Here is a 22,440-nt window from a genome sequence, read left to right on the forward strand (position 1 = left end):
CTGAAGACAAGACACTACGGCTTATATCGTGCACCATTCGACACATCTTATACTTTACATCAGCCCAAGAGTCCGAAGCCAAGTCAAGCTTCGCCGAATTCCGCGATGACAAGACGAGGCTGGCTGCATCTATTCCAGGCCTCATACGCGACAAGGTGGTGGCAATTGACGACGGGGGCCTCTGCCTACGGCAAGATTTCGGGACTGGCGTCTTTAGGGTGAATAAAAACCGTATAGCGATATTAGAGGCCAAAAAACGATTCCAGTATATTGAGGACGGCAACCCAATCATCTCAGATGAGTGTTTTGCACAGATGACCTGCCAGGCCCTTGTGGCTCGGTTGGCTGATCCCTTGGAAGAGCTTGGCGAGAGGTACCGTTTACCATGGCCTCATCCAATGCTTTTATATATCTATCTCGCTAACGTCAAGGAACAATAGTGTCATACTAATCAACGCCACGCAGCACTATGTTTGCTTTCTCCAATTCGATATAAGTCTAGATTATCTTGACGACCTCAGAGCACCTACGCCTACAACTTTTCTGCATGTCAGCTCGACCCACTGGTTTGACCTTTGCTCTAAAAGTGGGCGGAAGCATATGGTTTCAAACATATGTGGCCTGGTGCGTTGGGCAAAACGTGATTAGGGGTCGGTAGTCGGCTTCCTGAGGGCTTCATTTGTGGTCCGGCGTTGCCTCCCACCGTTCATCGATACTTTGGCCCCCGCGGTGTCCCGATTGACGCCATTTGCCCAGCTTTCTTTTTCGTCGTCGGTGCGGCCGAGAATGCCGAGAGGGAGGGAAATGCTGGCTTGTTGAGACTGGGGGACTGGGGGCCCGCATTCGTACACGTGTACATAAATACGAAGAGCTTCACATGTGAGAAAGAGGCTGAAGAGGAAGATGATGATTATGGGCCCAAGCTGTGGGCGCGGGCACGAGCTTCAAGGACTCGTGCCGCTCAGACTGACTAAGCTAGGCTAGCCCAATCAGGGGCTGGCTGCATGGCTGCACTCAACAGCATGTTACTGTACATGTTACCTATTCTTCTACACGGCCAAGACGATTTTCCGCTTCCGGGCGCTACGTACTTGGTCAACAATGAACAATGAGTCGCGTCATCAAACCATGACGAACCATCATCGAAACGACTACCAAGCATGTCGGCTTCGAGCCCGAAATCGCTACGCGAGGTCATTCGCCACCACGGTTCCCTCTGCGTGAGCCCTATCCTCTGGACCTCTTCCCTCCTCGACCTGCTTGGGTGTCGGTTCCAACAAGTCGACGACGAAGCAGCAAGCTTGTCAACCGTCGACGAAACGGCAAACCGGCCTCCCCTAAGCGATGAAGAATATAAGCAAATAAGTCGTTCCGAGTACTTTGCCCGCTCTCTCACGGGGCCTGGACTTTGGGTTGCGAAAGATGGCGCCATGCAATTTCTGCTCCATTACGATAAGCAGGGCTGTTTCGAAGAACCTAGGTAAGGATGCCATTATGTGTACTGTATAAGGTGTTGCTTATGACCAATCCTTTCTATGAGCAGTGAAAGTATTGGCTTCTTCTTCGCGAACCGCCGCGTATATCGATCCCGATGCCTGATATTCACTCCCAACAACCGTGCTGGCCCGGGACCGCAACTATTGGTCGGCTACTTCCAGTACGGGTTCCTTGAGAAGGCGCGGGTTCGGAAACTTGAAGCTCCTCGAAACCCAGGCCTAGGTGGCAACATCTCCGGCGCGAGACTGTCCCTGAAAAAGTTGGCCAAGGCGACCCCAGACGAAGCATCTCGAGACCCGTTTTTCGTCTGTCTCTTGCTCTCTCTTGCGCAGCGCCAGGCGCGCAAGTTGGCCTCGCCACAGCAAACGACTTACACGGTACGTGCCCTCTTCTATATTTCGCTGGCTGCAACTTGCTCATTTTACAAGTCCCGTCTTCTCGTGACGCCGACCCAAAAGCCACATCACCGTTACTTTATCTACCTGTACGAAGCCGAAATCACATCCCAGCTTCTCGAGTCGCTTGACAAGCCGACCCAGGCCACGGACCGCACGCCCTGGCCTACCGTCAAGTTCAAGAGAATACCATTCAAGCCGTTCAAGGACTTCCAAGCGCGACTCATTGCTGAGCTACTGGCTCCCAGTCCCCTAGGGCATGATGAGGCTCTAGAGGCCAGAGATGGTACGAGCATTGTCAAAGAATAAATACACCAGCAGCCCAACTCACGAGAGGCAGCTTAAGGCAGAAGTTGCAAGAGGGCTGTGACGACTGGACGACAACCGGGATGCGGGCAAGGGCAGCTGCAGAGAGTCTGGTGCCGTGCAGGTTGGTTGGCCACTCCCCGCCTGACTAGTAGATGGGTAAACTCAGTTGCACATCTCGGTCTGTCATGGCCGGAGCAAAGTCGTGAACGCAGTCTTTAATGGCAAAGAATGGAAGACGGCCCGAGTGTGGGCGTTGAAGGAGAGGCCGCTTTTGCGCCCGGACGAGGACGTCTATTTTGTCGCCCATTTCAACGACTCGGCCTTTGAACAGCGACCGGCTACTTGCAGATGTATAGTCTGGGAGCTGGGTAATGGAGTGGGGAGTCTGTCCCTGCATCAACTAGCACCGGTAGAGTCAAGGGAGGCTACAGGGTAGGTCGGGTTCTCGCTTCGGCTCGTCGGCGCGCCGTTTATCGGGCTAGCAGGGCCGCCAAGTGCTTGAGAAGTCGCCCGGTCCAGAAGACACATCAATGCCGACACTAAAGCGAACCAAGACTCAAGTACTGCCTGGGCTCCGGTACTTGCGTCCTCTTATCTTGGAAGCGGCAGTCGTTGCCTCGTTGGACTTCGCCTCTCCCCATTATCTTGCAGCCATCATCAACCATCCTCGAAGCGGCACGCCCCCCGCTGCCGCCCAAGGAATTGACTGTCTCGGACTTTGACGGGCATCGGCACGTCGCGCTCCCCCCTCGGCGGGTGCGACGGCGGGCCGACTTCCGACTCCTCCCCCCCCCACCGACGATGAGCCAAATCGACGACGACGTTCAGTTTCACTCCCGCCATGCCTTGGCCTCTCAATCGTCGCCCTCGCCCTCGCCCTCGCCCTCGCGTCTCAGCAACAACCCGTCGCCCGCCCAGCATCACCGCCACCACGGCCCCAGAAAGTCGTCGTCGACCTGCGCCACCTGTCGCGCCCGCAAGGTCCGCTGCAACGGCGCCCGCCCCCGCTGCTCCAACTGCCAGCGCCTCGCCTTCCCCTGCTCCTACGTCGACGCCGAGTGCTCCTCGGCCCTGCCCCGCCGCCGCGTCAAGCAGGCCTGTCTGAGCTGCCACGGCCGCAAGGCCCGATGCTCCGGCCATCTGCCCGCCTGCGACCGCTGCCGCGCCCAGGGACTCGACTGCGTCTATCGCCCGGGCAAGCAGCCGGCAACCGTCGCCTCTGCCACGAGCCCCCAGAGCCATGCGAGTCTCGCCGCCGACAGCCCTCGGCCGCCCCTGGACCCGGAGCCCGAATGTCCCCTGGATGAGCCCTTTGGTGCACTCATAGCCCGCACCTTTGACCTCTTCTTCCGCCATGTCCACCATATCCCCATGTACTCGTTCCTGCATCGCGCCTCCCTCATGGCCCAGCATGCCGCCGCCAAGGTCGACAAGCCGCTGCTCCTCGCCCTCGTCGGCATCACCTCGTGCCTCACCGACATGGGCCCCGGCCTCCGCGACTACGGCAACCGCTGCATCGACGACGCCGAGGCCCTCATCTTTGCCGACTACACGCGTCCCTCCACCTTCAAGGTCCAGGCCCTCGTCTTTATCATCAAGCACCGCATCCTCTCCAACAAGTTCGCCAGCGCCTTTGTCCTCTTCGCCGTCGTCTCGCGCTTCGCCGCCGCCCTGCGCCTCAACTACGACAGCCCGGGCCTCTGCTTCCTCGCCCAGGAGTCGCGGCGCCGCCTCATGTGGTCCCTGTACTGCATGGATTCCGGCGTCTCCAGTGGCCATCGCGACTTTGCCCTCTGGCGCGCCGATAAGATCCACCTCACCTTGCCCTGCAACGAGCGCAACTTTGAGTTTGACCTGCCGCAGCCGGCAGAGAAGCTCGTGCCCGACCCGGACGAGCCCGAACCCCCGCTGCCCGAGGATGTCGGCAGTCTGGCCCTTCACGTCCGCATCTTCCACATCCGCCAGAGGATACTCGAGTTCTCCAAGGACACCCTCGCCAGCCGCAGCGTCACCAACGTCCACCTCCAGTCCACCGTCCTGTCCCTTGACGCCGAGCTCGACGACTTCGCCAACAGGCTCCCCACCTCTTTCCAGTTCTCGGAAAACTCTCTCCGCCTGCGCGCCTACTCGCCGCGCATATGCGTCTTCGTCATGATCCACGTCTGGTGGCGCCAGTGCCACTGCGACTTGCATCGCCTGGCCCTGGCCGGCTTCCGCGAGTCGCTGCCCCCGTCCCGGCTGGAGAGCCTCGACACCAGCTTCATACGCCACTGTCAGCGGCAGTGCCTCGACCACTCCCTCGCCATGGCCAGCATCTTCGTCGCCATGCAGAGGCTGGGCGTCAAGCCCGTCGCCGACCTGGACCTGGCCCTGTGCGCGTACCAGTGCGCCCGCATGCTCAAGTACATCTACCTCGTCAACGCCGACGCCTTCGGGCTCACCGCCGAGGCAGTCACCGACCAGGCAAAGGTCTGCCTGCGGGCCATTGAGCAGTGCTGCAGGGGCCCCGCCGCCGCCGCCATCGCCTCGGAGCTGGCCTCCTGGATCAGCCACGGAATCGCCGCCCAGTCGCCGCCCGCCCAGCTCGCCAGCCCGGGCACCTTTAGGCTCAACGGCGGGCCCGTCGGCCACGGCCCCGCCCGCCACCCCGTCCTGAGGAGCATCGAGCTGTCTGACGACCCGGACGTCGTCTCGGCCACGCGCAGCACCTTTGGTCCCACCCCGGCCAACAGGGCCAGCCGCCTCTCCCTCCCGTCCGCCGCGGCGTCCGACGCCCTCGAGACGGCGGCGGCGGCAGCACACACGGGCTTCGGCGACGCGGACCACCTCGACGCGCAGAGGCCCCGCACGAGGAGCGCCGCCGCCGACGACCTGCCGCCCCCCGAGCTGAACAATGCCTACGAGGGCGCCCTCGACGGCCTGGGCCTCGACGGCGGGCTGGACCTTGCGCTGGGCTTGGATGCTGCTTCGTGGCCGTCGAGTCAGGAGTGGTGGGCGTGGCCCGAGTTTCTGAATGGCGCTGGCATCGGGGGCGTCTGACCGGGGCCATTCTACTTGCCGAGGGTTTTCGGCGCCCACGTGTGAATCTTCGCCCCCTCGTCATTTGGCACTACCAGGATCGAGGCGCGGAACGGGACTAGGCGCCCGAAGAACACGTATGTTCGGAAGAGAGGTAGACAGGGAGAGACAAGCGATGAAAAGGGCCTGGTGCCGGCCGCGTAAAACAGGTTTCATCATCATAATGTCATAGACCTCAGCGTCGGCCAAGGAGGCGCCGGCTCAGCAAGAGAGCTCCATACCTAGCTCATATAACACCAAGCAACACCATAGAATGTGGGCGCTCGCCCTGTCCGCCCCTCCCGTCAACACTCGGGCGCGCTCCCGCGCTCCTCCTGGCCATGTGCTCGCCCTTGATCTTGGTCCCCGGCTGGCCGTGTTACATGGTGACGCGAAAGAGATAGCGCAGCTTGACCTGCGCAACGTCGTAGCAAATGTACTCGTTGTAGAGCAGCGAGGTGCCGGGGATGTTGGTCGGGCCCGGCTTGACGTCCATGTCGGGCTGCGACGGCGGGAAGAGAAAACACAAACTGGTCAGTTTCACCCTCCGACATCTGCCAAGGACGGAAGAACGGCACATACCATATGGATGCCCTGCAGCGTCGGGTGCACCACGCCCGCGTCCATCCACTTGCTCGGCCCCGTGTCGCCTATGCCGCAGGTGCTGACCATGCCCTTTGCCGCGGCGTCGTCGCCGGCGTCGTAGCTCGACTGGGTGAGCTGCTGCATGGGGCGGCCGAGCTCGGCCTCGCACAGCAGCAGCAGCGCCTGGCCGTTGGAGTCGCGGGCGCTGCAGTAGTTTGCCGACTTGGACGACATGTCGGCCAGGTAGATGCCCTTGCCGAACATGTAGCCCGAGACGGGCGCCTCGGGCGGCGCGATGCGCAGGCCCTGGCTGAGGATGCCGCCGAAGTTGGTGGCCCGGGACCCGTGCCAGAGCAGGCGCCGGTCCGACGGCACGCTGGCGAAGCGCGACGCCTCGAAGCGCGCGCCCTCGCCCTGCCGCTCGATGCGGAAGATGTGCTGCACGCGGTACTTGACGCCGTGCGTCGACCCGCGAGAGCCCTGCAGGTAGCGCTCGAGCAGGGCGAACTCGCGGCTGGCCGGATCCAGGGCCGTCATCTCGCGCATGCCGAGGCTGCGGAACTGGCGGTCTTGCGGGTGGACGTCTTCGGCCGCCTTGCGGTCCACCTTGAGCAGCTCGGCCGCCGCCTTCATGTCGGACAAGCTCTCGAGAAGCTCTATTTCCATCTTGAGCTGCGCGTGGGTGCCGATGAGGGGCGGGCGGTTGCGGCCAAAGGCGTGGGGGATGACCGAGTAGTACGTGTTGGACAGGTGCTCCGTGGCGGCGTGCGCCGACCGGTCCCAGCGGCTGAGGGCCAGGGACGGGTCGTCGAGGAGGGCGGCCAGGTCCTTGAGCTGCTGGAAGCCGCGGGTGATGGTGGCCTTGCTGAGCTTGCCCAGGGGCAGCTTGTTGGCGTCGTAGTTGAGCGACGACATGGCGGCCTGGAAGTAGCTCTGGTTGAAGATGAGCTCCATGAGCTGCTGCACGGGCTTGTCCAGCGTGCACTCGGGCACACTGGCCTCGCCTCCCTCCCGGGCGCTGTTCTTGGCGCCGGACGGGGAGCCGTCGTCGTCGTCGTCGTCGTCGTCGTCGTCGTCCGAGTCTGGGTTATAGCTGCGCTCTACAAAGGCATACTTGCCAGGCTTGGGGTCCTCTCCCCGCCGATCCCAGGGCAAGCCGGCCTTGTCGCGAAACTTCTTCTCGAAGCTCCTGATGGCATCCCTGATGGTGCCGTCGCCCAAGACGGCGTTTTGGCCCGTCTCGCCCACTCGGCCCCAGCGAGTCCACGTCTTAAAGCTCCCGTCGGCGGGGTTGCGCAGGACCTTGGGGCCGGTTAGTGCACGGAGGCTCTCGGCCAAGGGGGGAGTCGCGTCTCACCTGCAGACGGTAGAACTTGTTGTGGTTGTTGCTCGTGCTGGATTGATTGAGCGACGCATCGTAAATCATGCCCGTGTCGGGATCGACGTGGACCCGGTAGGAGGTGAGGGGGCAGTAGGAATCCAAGGGGATGGCGACGCCCTTTTTCTTGACAAACTGGCCCTCGGCCACGACCTTGTCCTCGTCGGCCGGCGGCTCATCGCTCGCCTTGCCGTTCGCCTTGAGCTTCTTGGCCTGCGGCGAGCTGGCCTGCACCGCAGTGTTGTCATGGTCGGCGCTGGAATCGGCCACGGCAGCAATGGGCCGCTTCTTGTTCCGGCCACGGGCTGCAGACGGAGCTGCGTCATGACCATCATCATCCTCGGCGCCGTCATGAGCCGCCGACCAGAGAAAGTCATCGACGACAACCGCCGACTGCTGCTTCTCACAGGCAAACAGCCACTCGGGCTTCACCACCGGCACGTGTTGCTCCTGGGCGGCCCTGACCTTGACCGTGCCATCGACGTAGTCGGGCTCAGTGCAGACGAGGTGCGTCATGCTGGCGGCCGCCGTCTTGGCCACGGCGCCGCCGAGCGAGCGGACAAACTTGATGAGCGAGTCGTGCGAATGGTCGTACTTGTCTCTGAAGCGGCCGCTGAAGGCGACGACGCAGCCCTCCAAGGGTGCTGCCGCCGCCGCCGCCGGCTGCTGCGGCTTGGCTCCTCTTCGCGGCGGCATGGCTCACCAGTCTCAGGCACGCGCTGGCCGCCGGGGCAGTGAGTAGAGCGATGGTCCACGATGCTGAAGCGGAGAAAGCTGTGCCAAACCTCAAAATTCAACTTGTTTGGTCTGTTCTCCCTCAATTGAAGAGACAGGTAAAGGTATAAAACTCTCAATAAGTCCCGCAGGATTCGGACATGCAACGCAGATCAAGAGGCATTGGCAAGTTGAAACGGACAGGGCTTTGTTGAGCTTCTCCTCTCGCTGGGCGATGGATTTTATACGAGGCGCGGAGAGAGAGAGAGCATCCATTTTGGGGGCGGTGGGCGGAGCCGAGCTGGTTGGCTTGCAGGCAGGCAGGCAGCTGGCCGTGAAACCAGAGGGCCTGCTGAGGCCTCACTCTTTCTTTGCTTGGCGTCACCATGTACAGTGACCTCGTGCTCGCCCGTACAGGGACCCCTGTGCCCAGTTGCCGTCCCACGGCGTGACGGCTCAATGACTCGCGGAATCAGTACAATGTAGCGGTACCTGCAGGTCCCCCCCCGCCTCGGACCCTGGGAAATTCAGGCCTACCGCTTTCAGGCACCAGCGCGCCACCAGCTCCAGCCCAAGACGCGAGGCGCGCACGACATCACGTGCCACCCAAGCCTCTTTCCCATACCGTGCTTGATCGCAGTCTACTGCCGATACGCACTGTATTTCTCTGCCCTGGCCGTGCCTGGCAATTGGCATTTCTCGTCTCCCCTCCCAGCACCATCTTGTACGACTTGGTGGCATGCCTCAGAGTGGACGCACCAATACCAGGTCAACTGCTTTCTAGACATCTCCATTTCATGCCATGTCTCCTTAGAGCTCCACATCCGCTCCTGGAAGTCGGAATGCCCGTCGGCACAGGCCCTAGACAACGGCTCGTGTGCCAGTATCCCAACCATCTCATCATCTCCCCCCAAGTACATGCGTAGAGTAACAGATTTCCATCCCCTGACGTGCTGTGTGGCGTCTCTTGTCCCTTTGTCCTCGCCAGCCTCATTCCTTGAGGTGCGTCTCGTGCTCCGGCAACCCTGCACTTGCACGCCATGAGCTCCCAAGTCTCTAGCATTTCCGCGCGGCAGTTAGGCATGTATTTTACTCACCAAGCCGAGGCTCAAGCATCGCCACCGTCAGCGACGTCGTCTTCGCCGTCAGCGACGTCAGCCAAGTCTGTTGGCGGCGAGCAGACAAGTGTCAGTTCTCCCCTACCCATGGATGGAGAGGGGGACAAACATACTACCCTCGTCTGCAAGCGAGCCCTCGGACCCATCCTCGGAATCCTGGTCGTTGGAGCTGTCGTTTTCCGGCGTCACCATGGGAGGCCACTTGACCTCGAGCAATGGCGTCACCTCGTCAAAGAAGTCCTTCCAGCACGGCCCCGTGTACTCGACTGTGACCCCGCGCTTCTTAAACGAGACAAAGTAGACCTTTGGCCGATGCGCGTATGTCTGTTTGAGCATGCCCGCCTTGAAGTGCCGGAGGTCCAGGCCGGGCACCTGCTTGAGCTGGTTCATAAAGTCGACCCAGAAGCTGCTCCGCGGCGGGTCGCTGGGGTCGCTGCCGGGGGGAAGGGGCCGCTGCAGCGTCATCTTCCACAGCTCCAGCCCCTGGAGACGCGGGGCAAACTTGCGGATGACGTGGAGCAGCGTCCGGGGGGCCACGTTCATGAGGCCCAGGCTCAGGTTCTCCAGGTGCGACATGGCCACGGGGGGCGGGTTGTCGTCGTCGACGGCCGAGGAAGCGTCGGGCACAGGGGCTGGGGCGGCCAGCCACTCGAGAAAGTCTGCCAGGGCGGGGTTGTAGTCGTGGTGCTCGTTGATGCGCAAGTCCTTGAGATTGGGGGTGCGGCAGAGGAAGCGGCGGAGCAGCCGGGTGTCCGACTGCGGGCGGCTGGGCACGACGGCTCCGTGTGCCCATCCCGAGAGGCTGCTCCTCCACGACAGGTCAATCGACAGGTGCAGCTTCTCGAGCCGGTCGAGGACCGGGGCGATGGAGGGCTCGACGAAGCGCGGGACGTTAAAGGCAAAGTCGCGCAGCTGGCTTCCGTTGTGCGCCATGACTTGGATGCCCTTGGGGTAGACGGCGGCGTCGCCGAGGGCGTGCAGGAGCAAGGCGAAGACCTGGCTGCAGCCCTGCAGGGGGAGCCCCGAGTCCCAGACGCCCGTCGCGCCCTGGCTCAGGCGGACGCCCGTCTCGTTGAAGATGGTGGTGGACCCGTAGCTCGTCCACTCGGCCGTGGGCCCGTCCCTGGAGCGCTTGGCCGAGTTGAAGTCGCGGAGCACCACCTCGTCGAGGTTGGCGAGGTTGCGAAGCGCCTCGGCCAGCATGGTGCGGTGGGCGCCCGTGTTCCAGAGGGTAAAGTAGTCCGAGTATCTCTGCTTGAACTTGCGCTCCCGGTCGTCGTCGGCCAAGGGCCGCTGGATGCCCTCGGGGAAGCGGTCGAGGCCGATGTGGAGCTGGCGCAGGTTGAGGCCGAGCCGGCTCCTGGAGACGTCGACGAGCGTCTGCAGGCTGAAGTCTGTCATCATGAACTGCTTCTTGGTGAAGAACTCTCTGGTAAAGGTCACGTAGAGCAGCTCCTCGACGAACCGGCACGTCAGGCGCAGCGCGCACAGCTCGGGCGTTGTGAGCCCTGCCGCGATGCGGATCAGCACCTCGAGAGGGAGCCGCAGGATGGGAGCCGTCCGCGTGCGAGCCGCGAGTGCCGCCGCCACCGACGCGCTGTCCTCCATGTCCATTGCTTGTCTGTTGCCGTTGCAGCAGCGGCTCACTGCTGCTGGCTGCTGCTGCTGCTGCTGCTGCTGCTGCTGCTGGCCCGATGACGATGGCGAGTCTTGAGTCTTGCTTTTGCAGCAATGAGGCTGACGCGACGCGGCGCCACGCCGACCCTCGCCCTCTGTGGCTCTCTCCGCCAGGCCTATCCAGCGTCGCCTTCCTTCGCTTTGTTCAATAATGTCCTTGCGGATTGGCCAAGACGGCGTGCCACACAAAAAGGTGCCTCGACACGCAGAGTTGGCCGAGCGCTGACGGCAAAACAGACGCAAGACTTGCGGGTTGGCAACGAGGGACGGTTTTTATCTCGGCTCGGGCGGTCTTGAAACCAGGCTTGGGAAAAGAAATGACAAGGAGAAGCAGGCTCTGGGAACAATGGAAGCAGCCTGACAGCTGGTGGCACTGTTGCCCCGCTGCCAGGGCCCATCACCACCTATACCAGGCACCCATTATCCGCAACCTTGACCAACATCGTCACCAGGCAGCCATCTGCACCTCACGACATGCATCGTGAGTCTATTTCTCCGCGCTGCTTTCTACGAATCATGGTATATCCTCCACGGCGCTCGTCTCGCATCGCCTGCAGACATGAGGGGCAAACAACATCATCTACACCGCTCCATCACCGACATGCAAACGTGAACCCCCCAGACCAAAGCACAAACCTACATCAAGTCTGCGCCAGGCAAGCAAGCCGTCGCCCGCACTCCTCAAGCCAGCCCCATAAACTCGTTCTGCCGCAAAAAGCTCGTCGCCAGCTCGTCCTCCCCCTGCTCCGCCGCCTCCATCCAGTGCACCGCAACGCACATGAGTCCCGCGTCGTTTCGCACGTCGCCTTCCTTCTTGCAGCCGGCGCCCTGCCCGTCTCCGCCGCCGCCCATGGCCCCTACTGCGTCCCGAGAGCCTCCGCCGCCGCCGCCCATGGCATTGGCACTCGCCGCCCCGATGCTCCCCCTGGCCCGCTCGCTCCGTCCGTATCGCTCCATGACCGTCTGCTTGAACACCTCGCGCGGCTTCGACAGCGGAAGCGTCGTCCGCTCCACGAACTCCGGGTTTGACAGGTAGAAGAGCGCCAGTTCGCGCTGCGCCGTGGGGTAGCCTTCCTTGGCCGTAATCGCCCACATCTTGCCCGCGTCGTCGAGCTTGTACGTCATGGCCACTGGCGGTGGAGAACCCGTCGCCGAGGGTACCGCCTCTGCCGCCGTGTTGCCCTCGCTGGGAGACTGGCGGGCGCGCGTGTGCGCCGCAATCACCTCGTCCGCCATCTCCACCATGGTCCGGCACACCTCCGACTTGAGCTTGAGAGCCGCGAGACCCGCGTTCCAAAACGCCTTGCCCTTGTCGGGCTTGTCGAGCACCGACGGCGGAACAAACGACGCAATCAGCTGCAGGTCGCGGAACAGCGACTTGGGCCGGATCGATGCGTCTCGGAACAGCGTCTGCAGCTCTCTCGTGATGGCATCCGTGTTTGTTGCGCTGCCAGACATGATGGAACGCGTTTCGGCGCTCCCCTTTCGGGACGGATGCGCGAAGCCAGCCATCGGCGCGGCCGACTGCAGCGCTTGCGATCGCCGTTCCTTGACGCTGTCAATCGTCTCCTCCAGCTGCGTCAGACGACTGCCCGGCCCCTGCTCCTCAACCACGCTGGACCCGGCGTCCGATCGGTTCGCTCGCAACCTCTTCGACCCGCTCGACAGCAACGACGCCACAATCAGGTGCTCCAGCTCGATGAGGGCGTTGAGCTTCGCATAGGGGTTTGGATGGACGCAAAACATGTTGAGGAGCCGCTGATATGCCTTCTTGAACGGAAAACTCGGGCTGCTCTCCTTGGCAGCCGAACGACCGTGGCCGTCGGCCCCGCGCGACACGGACCCGTCGAGCTCGGCAGTCATGGGCGTGCATTCCGCCGTCTCTGGTGTCCGCTCGCACACGCAGTCGCCCGCCCCTCGCAGGTTGCCGCAGCTTTTCTTCTTCTCAATGATCCTGGGCCTGGTGGAGCTCCTGCAGTGCTTTTCCTTGTCTCTCCTTTCCGATCGCCTGCGGGCTCGGCGATCCAGCGCTTCCTTTCTCTCGATGCACTGCTGACCCAGGTTCCGAAACCACTGATCCGTTTCCGACCCGCGACCCAACACCATATTTCCCAAATCCGACAGCAGCAGGCTGGTAAGAGACTGCTTCAGGTCGTCGAGAAATCGCGTCTTCTCGTCTTCGGCCCGCGGCGGGTTGACTGTCTCGTTGGACGATGCAGCTGTGCCTGGGCGGCCAACCGACAGGCTCGAGGCCGAATGCGCGTGTGCGTGGTGGTTCGGGCCGGAAAAGGTCGTCGACAAGTTTGTGAGGCTCGTCGTCGGCGAGTATGCCCTGGAAGCGGCGGACCTGGGGGACATGGCGGGCTGAAACGGCGACCAAAAGGTACTGGCAGAGTCGATTGTGTGAATGGGCGACGTCTTTTCGACGTACTCCTGGCCGTCGAAGATGTCGGAGAGGCCGGCGTTGGCCCTGTGATGACCGAACCGCGCCGAATCCGAGCCGTGTTGGACCGCGCCGTGGCCGTTCATCGCCCTCATGTCGCGAACAAACGAGCTCGGTCGACTGGATGAAGGGGTCAGGCGCCGTTCGCTGTCGCTCAGGATGCTGGCGCCGTCGTCCATGTTCGCCGATGACTCCCGTTCGCGGGCCCTCATTCGATCATACATGATCTTATCCCGCTTGTAGAGCTCGCCTGACCAGAGGACGGGGGCCTCTCGGATTGTCTCGCCAATCAACTGCGAGATGCACCGGTCGACCTCGCAGCAGAACCGGTGTATCCTCTCCTCACCCTGGCAAAAGTTCTCGATGCAGTACTGTTGAAGCCACAGCGACGTCTTCTCCGCCTGGTCATCGCTGAGCTTGTTGGGCCCCCCTTGCTCTTCCGAGGCGGCCAAGAGATCCATAATCTGCGACTCGGTGCGGTACAGATACGACGCGCCGGGACCACGCGTCGTGTTCGCTCGAGACCGCTGGAAAGAACTCCATCGGCGCGGCATCCCCATCGTCTTGAGAGCCTGGCAAATGTCGCGGCTGTGCGCGTACTCCTTTGAGTTGCGAACGTCGGTCACGTACCACATCTTGTCGCGCATGGCCCTCACCCGCCTCATCATGCGGTCAATGAGCCCTTCGTGACGCTCCTGGCTCTGCTTGAGCCAGACCAGCCACGCATCGTACTCTTCGATGGCCGACGCCGACCGGCGAATGGAGTCGCGGGGCCCCCGCGAAAAAATGTTGATGAGCGCAGCGAACCCGTTGTCGCGGAGAGACGAGGATTCCAGTGTGCTTAGGTGCTTCAGCGCCTTCCAGTAGACATGGGACGAGACGAAGTCGGCCTGGGCCTTGGACTGTGCAGACGCAGCCTTGAGCATGGTGATGAGAACGGGCTCGGGGTCTTCCGCTTTCCCGCTCGGTGCAGTGCTCGGCGGCGGGCCGCGCGCCGAAGACGTGTCCGCCGTATCTCTCGTCTGTTGCTTCCTGTATGGGTTGCGACTCGACATGGTCTTCTCGGGCGTGATGATCTTGTTCTTAGACCTATACTTTTTGAGTCTCGAGGCTCGGTTGCTCAGCTGAGCACGTTCGCCCTCGGGTTCCAGATTGCGCGGTATCTCAAAGTCCTCAACAAGCCGGAGGATGGAGTCCCGGAGCTGGTGGTAATCCTTGTCCAGATCCGGCCCCTCCACGTCGTCCTCATCGTCCGTGTCTACGCTCGACGAGTTTTCATCTTCGTCGTGCTCGTCATCCCGATCGTATGTCATGTGCGTCGACAGACTCCGACCGTCTGGCGAAATGAAGAGCACCGCCCATCGCTCAGCGCAGGGATGGCAGGTCCCCCCGAGAGCATCGGCCCCCAGGTTCTGGCTCAGCTCATGGATAGCCAGCCTCAACCGATAGCCGTCGTCTTCATACTTACTCAGCCGCCTCTGGGCCTCTGGGTCAGCGGAGGGAGGAGAGTAACGCTGGGGAGTCGCCGTGTTGGGGTCATCAGACAGGGCCTCTCGGGAGGTAGTGCTCTCGCTAAGGGCGGAAGAGACGCTGGTGCTGATGATGGACGCCGTCTCAAAGTTGGCCCGGGGGTTTGAGACGGAAATGGGCTGAGACAGGGCAGACAGGCCGGACATGGACGCCTGGCCGGACCGCATGCTCGAGCCAGCCGATAGTGGCCTCCTCTCCGGGAACAGGGCGTTGACCAGGGTGACCAGGTCAACGGGGCTAACCACAAGATACGGGCGTACTTCCACGGTCTCCCTCAGTGACGTAATGGACCTGGCGGGCAGTAGCTTGGCGGCCGGCACCTTGGAGCGAGAGCCCTGGAACCGGGCGAGGATGCTCTCGACATGCCTCTTGATCTTAGGCGGAACCTCTACGGGGACACAGGTCGCCGACGGCTTGCCGCTCCACATGCTCGAAACGTATTCGTGAGCCTTCATGGCCACCTTTTTCAGGATCTTCTCGCGGGCATACGGCGTGATGTGGTAGTCGGCCAGCATGCCATGAGACTCGGGGTGGACAAGGACTCCAAGGAGAAAGACAAAGAAGAGGCACCTCCAGACAAACCATCTTGAAGTGTTCTCGACATACTTGTCGTCAAGCTTCCTGATGATGGCATTTCCAAGTTCGAGGAGGCCTTCTGGGATGCCCGTCGCGTCTTCGTCGTCCACCAGCTCGAACAGGCCGTCCACTGCTTTGTTATAGAACTCCTTAGCCGCGACCTCGTCGGACTGGTTCCAATCTGACAGGTTGAAGCGGGTGCCGTGCTGGTCCTCGGCCCGATCCAGGAGAAAGGCGCCGTCTTCCAGGATCTTCATCAGGTACCACTCCATATTGGATTTGCCGGACCAGTCACGCATGGCCGTCCAAATGTTGAGCACGGAAATGAGGAAATGCTCGCTGCTCGACTTGGGCTGCTGGATGAGCCTGGCCAGGACGGTAGACCAAATGTCCGTCCGCTGCTGATCCTCGGAGCTGTCCGGCCCCGCCGAGTTAGCAAAGCATGTGTGGATCAGGATGGACAAGGGATCGTGGCGCTGGAAGGACAATAGGCGCTCCACGTCTGGGTTGTGGCCGCTGCGGCCGGGGATGCCTGCGTGAGATCTCGTAGCCGACCGTCCATGGTATGGAAGAACCGACTCGACCGGCTCCAGGCCCTTGTGGAAGCTCAGCAGCGCGTTGAGCTCGGAGCTCGTGAGGGCACAGATGCGGACGGCCAGGTAGTCGGGGTTGGAACGGACTTGGCACAGGAAACCAAGAAACGTATCCCGGGCCGAGGCAGAGATGTCGTGGAGGAAGGGGGTGATGCGCCTCAGCGGTCCAACACCCACCACGGAGCCCGTCGGAGTATCCAGGCTGTCAGAGGAAGCCAGGGTCGGGCAGGATAGGGCCTCCATCTCGGGTTCCAGCAGGGCATAGCGGCGGAGCTCGTCGCAGCTCTTTCGCACGTCATGGATGGCATTGAAGAGGACGGCGAAGCTGTCCTTGTCGTCCTTGCGGAAGTTGTCCACCAGATTCCGGTAGGCAATCTCGCCGCACCTCGTGAGACGGGCGCTCAGAGCCGTTGAAACCAGGCTCCTCTGCAGGCGGATACGGGTGTTTGCGCGCTTGCGCTCCTGGTACTTGGACAGGCGCACGACATGGGCAAGCTCCTCAAGGGTGGTCCCTTGGCTATCGCGGGTTAGATGGGGGTTTGTGTAGAGGGAGACATCCTCCAATAAGGGTGTCGGCAGAGGCTGGGACAGGTCATCGTGGGCAATGACGGAGGGTGTGACGAGGCGATCCTTGGGTTCATGCCGTGCGCTCATGGCTACCGAGGACATTTGCTGTGCGACAAGAGGCTTCCGAAAGGCAGTGGTTGGGCTCTGGCGATGACGGCGGCCTCGGCGCGGGGGCTCATGGCCACGGCGCAGGGGCAGCGTCTGTGTGGCGTCAGAGGCATGAGAAGGGCTCCGGGATCGGACAGGGCGAGAAGTCGAGACGTCGGCATGGTCGCCGGGGGGGGGAGCGGGAGATGTCGAGGCGTTTGTGAGGGTGGGTGACACAGCTAGGGCGGTGGCATGAACCATCAGCAAGCGAGGCCGACCGTCGAGACGAGAGACGTACGCGCAGAGGACCGGGTGCAGACTGGCGAGGAGAGGGAGCGTTGCATGGAGATCATAGTGATGCCGCAAGGATGGGGGGAGTGAGCGCCGGCGCTCGGGAGCGGCCTCGTGGAGAAGCTGTCGGTCCAAACGGCCGTTAGGGTCGAGATTATTGCCCTTAGCCGGGCGGGACGCACTGACTTACCTTGAGCAAGAGAGAAAGATGAGACGAAAGACAGGACGAGGGACGAAAGGAAGAGCCGGGCGGGGGAGCCGGACCCAAGCCGGGCAGCGAGGGAGGGCCGGCAGAGGAAGCCGTCGGCGGTGGCCAGGACGCGCCCTTTGCCGCCTGGGCACGAGGCTGACGAGAGGGGAGGAATCAAATCAAGACGAGGATAGAGGGGCGGCGATCCAGCTCAACGGCCGTCGCACGACGATGGTCAGGCTCTCGAGGAGTAGGGCGGCGACGGAGGAGGGAAGAGGGGGAGAGGGGGAGAGGGGGAGAGGAGAGGGAGAGAGGAGGGGGAGGAAGACGACGAGGACAAGGAGAAGGGCCAGGAGGAAAAAAACGAGGGCGAGGGAAAAGTCGAAGAGGACGCGAGGCGGGCAGAACGGGAATCGACGGCGGACAAGAAGAGTGCGAGGCCGTATCTGGCTATCTGCACAAAGCAGGTAGCGCGTACACGCGGTGACGGTTCAGCGCCTGCTGACAGCGGTGCAGGCACTGCGAGAGGCCCTCTGCCCACTGTCTTTTTCTGGTTGCCGATACGGCGCAAGGCCCCAAGCACGCTGCGCTGTACAGGGCACAAGTCTACCCCGATGTGCATGCTTCGAGTATCGTTTCTGGCAGGGATACTCGTGGAGATAAGATACCAAGTTGCAGTACAGAGTCATCTCTGGCTACATACTCTAAATACTCGGCCAAGTACAGACTTCGGGGTCTGGTCAAAGTCCCGCATCTATGCCACTACCTCTGCCCTCTCATGGTGGGGGAAATCGGAACCTTGCTGGCTGACAACTAGTTATGCTTTTAGTGCATCCCCGCACCACCAACCTCCACCTCCTTCTCCTCCCAGCGTCCAGATGAGGTGGTGTTGATGAGCTGTCTTCCTTTTCCTCCCCTCCCTCCCTACCGCTCCCCAAGCCCCCTTCCAATGAGGAGCGGCATAGCGCACGCAGTAGGCTGCATCGGGTCTTCGGGCGCTGTCCAAGACCCAAAGACGGGGCAACACCGCGAATAATACTCACTTGAGCGAATCCATCTTCTGTTGCCCTGGCGGGGCGCTCCGTGCGTCCTGGGGCTACGGGCAAGACCCCGCCTCCCTGGATGGATCCGACAAGGGCCTTGTTCGTCTCTCCCCGCCTAGGCGGCGGTTCCAAGAATCACCGGGCCACCATGGCCAGCACGAGGTTTATATTCCTTACACGGCCCTCGTGGTCGCAGGGGCTTGCGGCGAATGCGTTGCAGCGCAGGCGGCCGTCAACATGAGGCGCAACAACATCCGCCACCTCCACCACCACCATCACATCCGCCACCTCCACCACCACCATCACCACCACCATCACCACCATCACCACCACCATCACCACCACCTTGGCCTCACCAGCTCAACAAGAGTCTCGCTCCCACAAGCTCTTGACTTGCCTGGACGAGGCCCGGGTGGGTGTGGAATGACTGGCTGAGCTGAAGGCCAGATGAGTTGTCACTGCAGCTGCATCATGCGTCCACGCATTGTCGCCTCTTGCTTGCAATCTCACTCACCCCACGAACATGCCAGCGCCCTCGACGGCCAATCTCGTGCCTCCACGCCATCCAGGCCCATGTACGAGAGGACTGTCGGTGCTTTGCATCTGTGTACTGTACGTGCGTACAGTACGTGTCCCAAATGCCGTATGCACATGTACATATGTACATACGCGCCTGGACGCATGTATGTATGTTCTTACATGCCTCGACGAGACTCTGGATGGAAAGACAAAGCTGCTCCGGAGCCAATCACGGCCCCCGTCTCCGTCCCGGACCAAACACGTTTCTTCTCCTCGCTCTCTCTATACCCCTCGGCTTCCATGCATCCGGTACCGAGGAGGACTGCACATGTCTTGCGTGCATACATAATCTTGCCTGCCGCCGACCATGGCCCCCCCATCCCCCGTCTCAGCCAGGCTTCCCTCGGTCGGTTCCTGACGTGGCATGCTCAAGTCTGCGACAGGGATGCAGGCCGAGGTGAAGACGTACATGCAACGTATTCGCACCAACGACATACAGCAAAGCCGCCTCGGTGTCCCTACATGCGTGGGTGGATTCTCACGCTCCATGTGACCTGACTGGAGCCACGGCCATCGACAGCTCAGTCCCGGACGGCATGCTGTACGGCACATGCGAGGACGGCCGGCTTGGAGAGCTCGTGTTAGCTGCTTTGTCCCAGGTGACCCTCCCTGTTCCGCCTCGCCCCATCTTCACCTCGTCTTCCAAGGTACAGTACCTAGCTATGTAGTGTAGGTAGTGTATTTGGTTTCGGTACCGTGTGATTGCTCAAGCACGATATAGATATTCTCGCAGGCAGTGCGACGATCGATCCGACACAATGCATGTGCGTAACTGCCCGACTGGCGAGCCGCCTCGCGAGCCTGTCTCGGATTTTTATATCATTTCCGGTCAAAATCTCGTCTTTCCGGCCGTCCCCAGCCGCCTCCGCTGTGCCTTGGGGCCGCCTACACCCATCGTCCAATCTCTCCCTACCACGGCTCCTCCAACCTCGAGGGTCGCACCAACAAAGCGCCTGCTTTAGCGACTTGTCCCCCTCGCCTACGCTATCTGCTCTTGGTTCCCGCTGCAGCGACACGTGTCTCGCCGCCCGGGCTGAATCATCTGTCCCCTTTTCGCTGCTGATGCCGGGCCCCCTGCGGCTCGCGCAAGCAGAGAACGTGTCGACCAGACCGTCGTTTGTTTACGGATAGTGAAGAATCCAAGGCTAAACACTGGTCCTGTATGGAGATGCCGGCGTCATGGACACATTTCGATGCCGTGCCCGGCGCTCCCTTCTCCCATTGACCAGACACCTTGCCTTGTCTTCTCGGCCGCGGACAGGCAAAGCTGCCGAGGTGTAGCTCACCACCCGACGTTGCCTGCCCGTATCCTGGCCAGTAAATAGCGCTCTTGTTCCAGGCTCTTGTCATTGGCGGGCATCTCACGGTGAGTGGCGCGGTGGATATTCGGGTGAGAGAGGGCAGCGCACCGACTTCAACAATACCAACCGGTAATCGAGTTAAGAATTGATGCATAGACTCGTAGCAGCGTTAACACTTGAAGGCGGCAGTCGCGCAACTGACACCACGCCGCCCTGCATCTCTTGAGATACACTCGCCCATTTTCCTTGACACAGATCGTTCCGTACCACGTATCAACATCAAAATGCTGCAGCCACGACCTCCACTTCTCCATGCCAATGATCCCGCCTCCCCCTTCATCCTCAGCACTCCCTCCCGAAGCGAACGTCAAACTCCTTTAGCACGCTCATGATGCTGGCCGCCTCTACCTCGACTGCATGCCGGTTCTGGTGCCGGCTGTCGGTGGGCGTCGTGGCTTTGAGCTTGGGTAGCCAGGACCCAATGTCATCGGCCGCACGGTCAAAGTTGCGATGGCTCGACAGCGTCTGGTACGCCTCGGCACAGCTCAGCCCGAGGCTCGGCAGGCTCGGCAGCGTAATCTTCTCGGCGGCAGGGCGGGATTTGCAGCAGCCGCCACCGGCGCCTTTCCCGCCGCAGCAGCCACCGCCACCACCGCCGGCAGCGCCCGCAGCCGCCGAGCCGCCCTGCTCGCGGTCAAACTTGGCTGCCATGAGCCTGCAGAAGAGGCCCGACTTGGGGTCCGCCTGGCACTGGGCGCAGGTGCCGGGGCCGTTGACGCCACAGCCACCCGGGTTGGCCTTGGTCGGCTTCTTGTGGGGCCGAGCCCCGCGCGTGCGCCGAGGCAGTTTGACGGCGCCGTCGGCCGTCATCTCCATGACCAGCGGCGGGGAGACAGTGTCGGGCTCCGACGGCGGCGGCGTCTGGGTCTGCTGGAAAATGGGAGGCAGCGTCTCTGCCGTCGGCGTCATGGCAGGAGTGGCCATGGCCGCCTCTTCGGCACACATGCAATACGTGCCGTCTTTGCAGAAGCCGCACCGGTCCTTGAGGGGCAACGAGTCGGACGACGGCATCTGGCTCGCCGACACTGCCACCTGGAAGAGAGAATGCTGCGTGTTGTGCGAGGAGGACTTGCCGGCAAACGTCGATGTCAGGTTGGTTTCGCTGTCCAACGCGGCGCTTGCGGTCGGCTGATGCCGCTTCCCGCTCGACATTGGGTTCGACGGCGATGGCGGCCGCTTCAAGACTTGCTGATCGGCGACGCCCACCAAGCTTTCTAAGCACTGACACGGCGCGCCGAAGCCGCACTTGCCACAGCCGCTGGTGGCCGAGGCGAGGACCTCTTCGGCACACGCACAGGGCCCGGAGGGCGAGCAGTTGCCGCAGGTGAGAGGCACGTCGGCGTCGTCGTGCTGTTGCGAGTTGACGCTCAGGGCGTGTGGAGGCGAGACGATTTGGGAGATGGAGAAATTTCTGCTGTTGGCGTGCTGGGGTTGGCGCCCGTCGGCCACGCTGTGTCGCAGGGACTGGCGACCTGCGCTGTGCTGCTGAAGATTAACGTGGCCGGGGGGCCCGCTGATACTCGAGGCTCGGAAATAGGCGTCGCCGCTCTGCCGCCTGAGCGTCTCGGTTTGGGTCTCGGCGCGGATGCGTTCCTTGCGCTCGCGCTCGAGCATGTTTTCCAGGAGCATGCAGCGCGAGCGAAACGACTGCAGATCGAGCTCGAGGCCGTGAATCTGGTCCTTGAGCTCGGCCTCGTGCTTTTCGTGGGCCTCGATCTGCTCTTCGAGCTGCTGCTCCAACTCGCCAACCCGGGCCGCCCGGCGCTCACGGAAAGCGCGCTGGGCAGCCCGGTTCTGTGCTTTGCGCTTGGTGGGGGGCGTGTCCGTCGCGGGCTTCCGGCCGGGCTTGGGACGCGGGGGGATGATCCATTCTTTGGACGTCATGGACATCTTGGGGGCTTCGGGAGTCGGATGACTGGGCGTGATGACGGCAGCCATGGCCATTTTGTCGACAGGGGGCACGCAGAGGCGAGGCAGCGGGGCGGGCGCGACTCTTGTAGTGGTGGCTGTCTTTGGCTGCTTGGTCGGGAGCGGCGCGCGCGCTGGAGCGGTGGCTGCAAAGGCGTCGTCGCCCCCCTTTGTCGACGATGACTCGCGAGATGGGATTTGCTTGCCGGAGCCGGCGGCGCCCTGACGTGGAGGGGACGGTGCAAGAGGAGGGGGAGCCGGAGGTGGTGCGATTGACGAACCGGCCATTGTGCAGGTTTGGCTAGTGGGGGGGTTGAGGGGGCTCGTGATTCGTCGCACAGTGTCCGCGTTGGGCCTCGGAGCTCCGAGTTCGGGTGACCCGCGCCCAGCGAAAAAAGCAGTCGAATCAGATTGTGGCCGACGCCAGCCTGTATCAAAAATTGAAGAGGAAAAAAGACGACCCCTTGTTTCGTAAACAAAAATGTCACAGCCAAAGAGGGAGAGACGGGGCTTCTTGTCGGAAGGCGTACCTAAAAGGCGTA

The 22,440-nt window shown here is 62.0% G+C and overlaps 6 protein-coding genes across 6 annotated transcripts; 2 read left to right on the plus strand and 4 right to left on the minus strand.

Annotated features, from left to right (window-relative positions):
• Positions 1 to 1,430: 1,430 nt before the first annotated feature.
• On the plus strand, positions 1,431 to 2,201 carry HRG_00611 (uncharacterized protein; the record flags this gene model as incomplete). The annotated part of the gene is made up of 3 exons (XM_044859082.1): positions 1,431 to 1,480; positions 1,544 to 1,874; positions 1,956 to 2,201. 3 exons carry the CDS (start codon positions 1,431 to 1,433, stop codon positions 2,199 to 2,201), a joined length of 627 nt encoding a protein of 208 aa, XP_044725482.1.
• Positions 2,202 to 3,002: 801 nt separating this feature from the next.
• On the plus strand, positions 3,003 to 5,240 carry HRG_00612 (fungal zn(2)-Cys(6) binuclear cluster domain-containing protein; the record flags this gene model as incomplete). The annotated part of the gene is made up of 1 exon (XM_044859083.1): positions 3,003 to 5,240. The coding sequence occupies one exon, from the start codon at positions 3,003 to 3,005 to the stop codon at positions 5,238 to 5,240; it is 2,238 nt and encodes a 745-aa protein (XP_044725483.1).
• A 397-nt stretch (positions 5,241 to 5,637) lies between these two features.
• HRG_00613 (poly(ADP-ribose) polymerase catalytic domain-containing protein) lies at positions 5,638 to 7,917 on the minus strand (the record flags this gene model as incomplete). Its single annotated transcript, XM_044859084.1, has 4 exons — positions 5,638 to 5,760; positions 5,841 to 7,145; positions 7,201 to 7,538; positions 7,629 to 7,917. The coding sequence occupies 4 exons, from the start codon at positions 7,915 to 7,917 to the stop codon at positions 5,638 to 5,640; spliced, it is 2,055 nt and encodes a 684-aa protein (XP_044725484.1).
• Positions 7,918 to 9,043: 1,126 nt separating this feature from the next.
• Positions 9,044 to 10,667, minus strand: HRG_00614 (F-box domain-containing protein; the record flags this gene model as incomplete). Its single annotated transcript, XM_044859085.1, has 2 exons — positions 9,044 to 9,099; positions 9,170 to 10,667. 2 exons carry the CDS (start codon positions 10,665 to 10,667, stop codon positions 9,044 to 9,046), a joined length of 1,554 nt encoding a protein of 517 aa, XP_044725485.1.
• A 744-nt stretch (positions 10,668 to 11,411) lies between these two features.
• HRG_00615 (uncharacterized protein) lies at positions 11,412 to 16,879 on the minus strand (the record flags this gene model as incomplete). Its single annotated transcript, XM_044859086.1, has 3 exons — positions 11,412 to 11,590; positions 11,669 to 16,765; positions 16,825 to 16,879. The coding sequence occupies 3 exons, from the start codon at positions 16,877 to 16,879 to the stop codon at positions 11,412 to 11,414; spliced, it is 5,331 nt and encodes a 1,776-aa protein (XP_044725486.1).
• Positions 16,880 to 20,272: 3,393 nt separating this feature from the next.
• HRG_00616 (minimal binding motif of hap4 for binding to hap2/3/5 domain-containing protein) lies at positions 20,273 to 21,934 on the minus strand (the record flags this gene model as incomplete). The annotated part of the gene is made up of 1 exon (XM_044859087.1): positions 20,273 to 21,934. The coding sequence occupies one exon, from the start codon at positions 21,932 to 21,934 to the stop codon at positions 20,273 to 20,275; it is 1,662 nt and encodes a 553-aa protein (XP_044725487.1).
• Positions 21,935 to 22,440: the final 506 nt, after the last annotated feature.

The sequence above is a fragment of the Hirsutella rhossiliensis genome (assembly GCF_020360975.1).
Source record: "Hirsutella rhossiliensis strain HR02 chromosome Unknown scaffold00001, whole genome shotgun sequence".
Lineage (NCBI taxonomy): Eukaryota > Fungi > Ascomycota > Sordariomycetes > Hypocreales > Ophiocordycipitaceae > Hirsutella > Hirsutella rhossiliensis.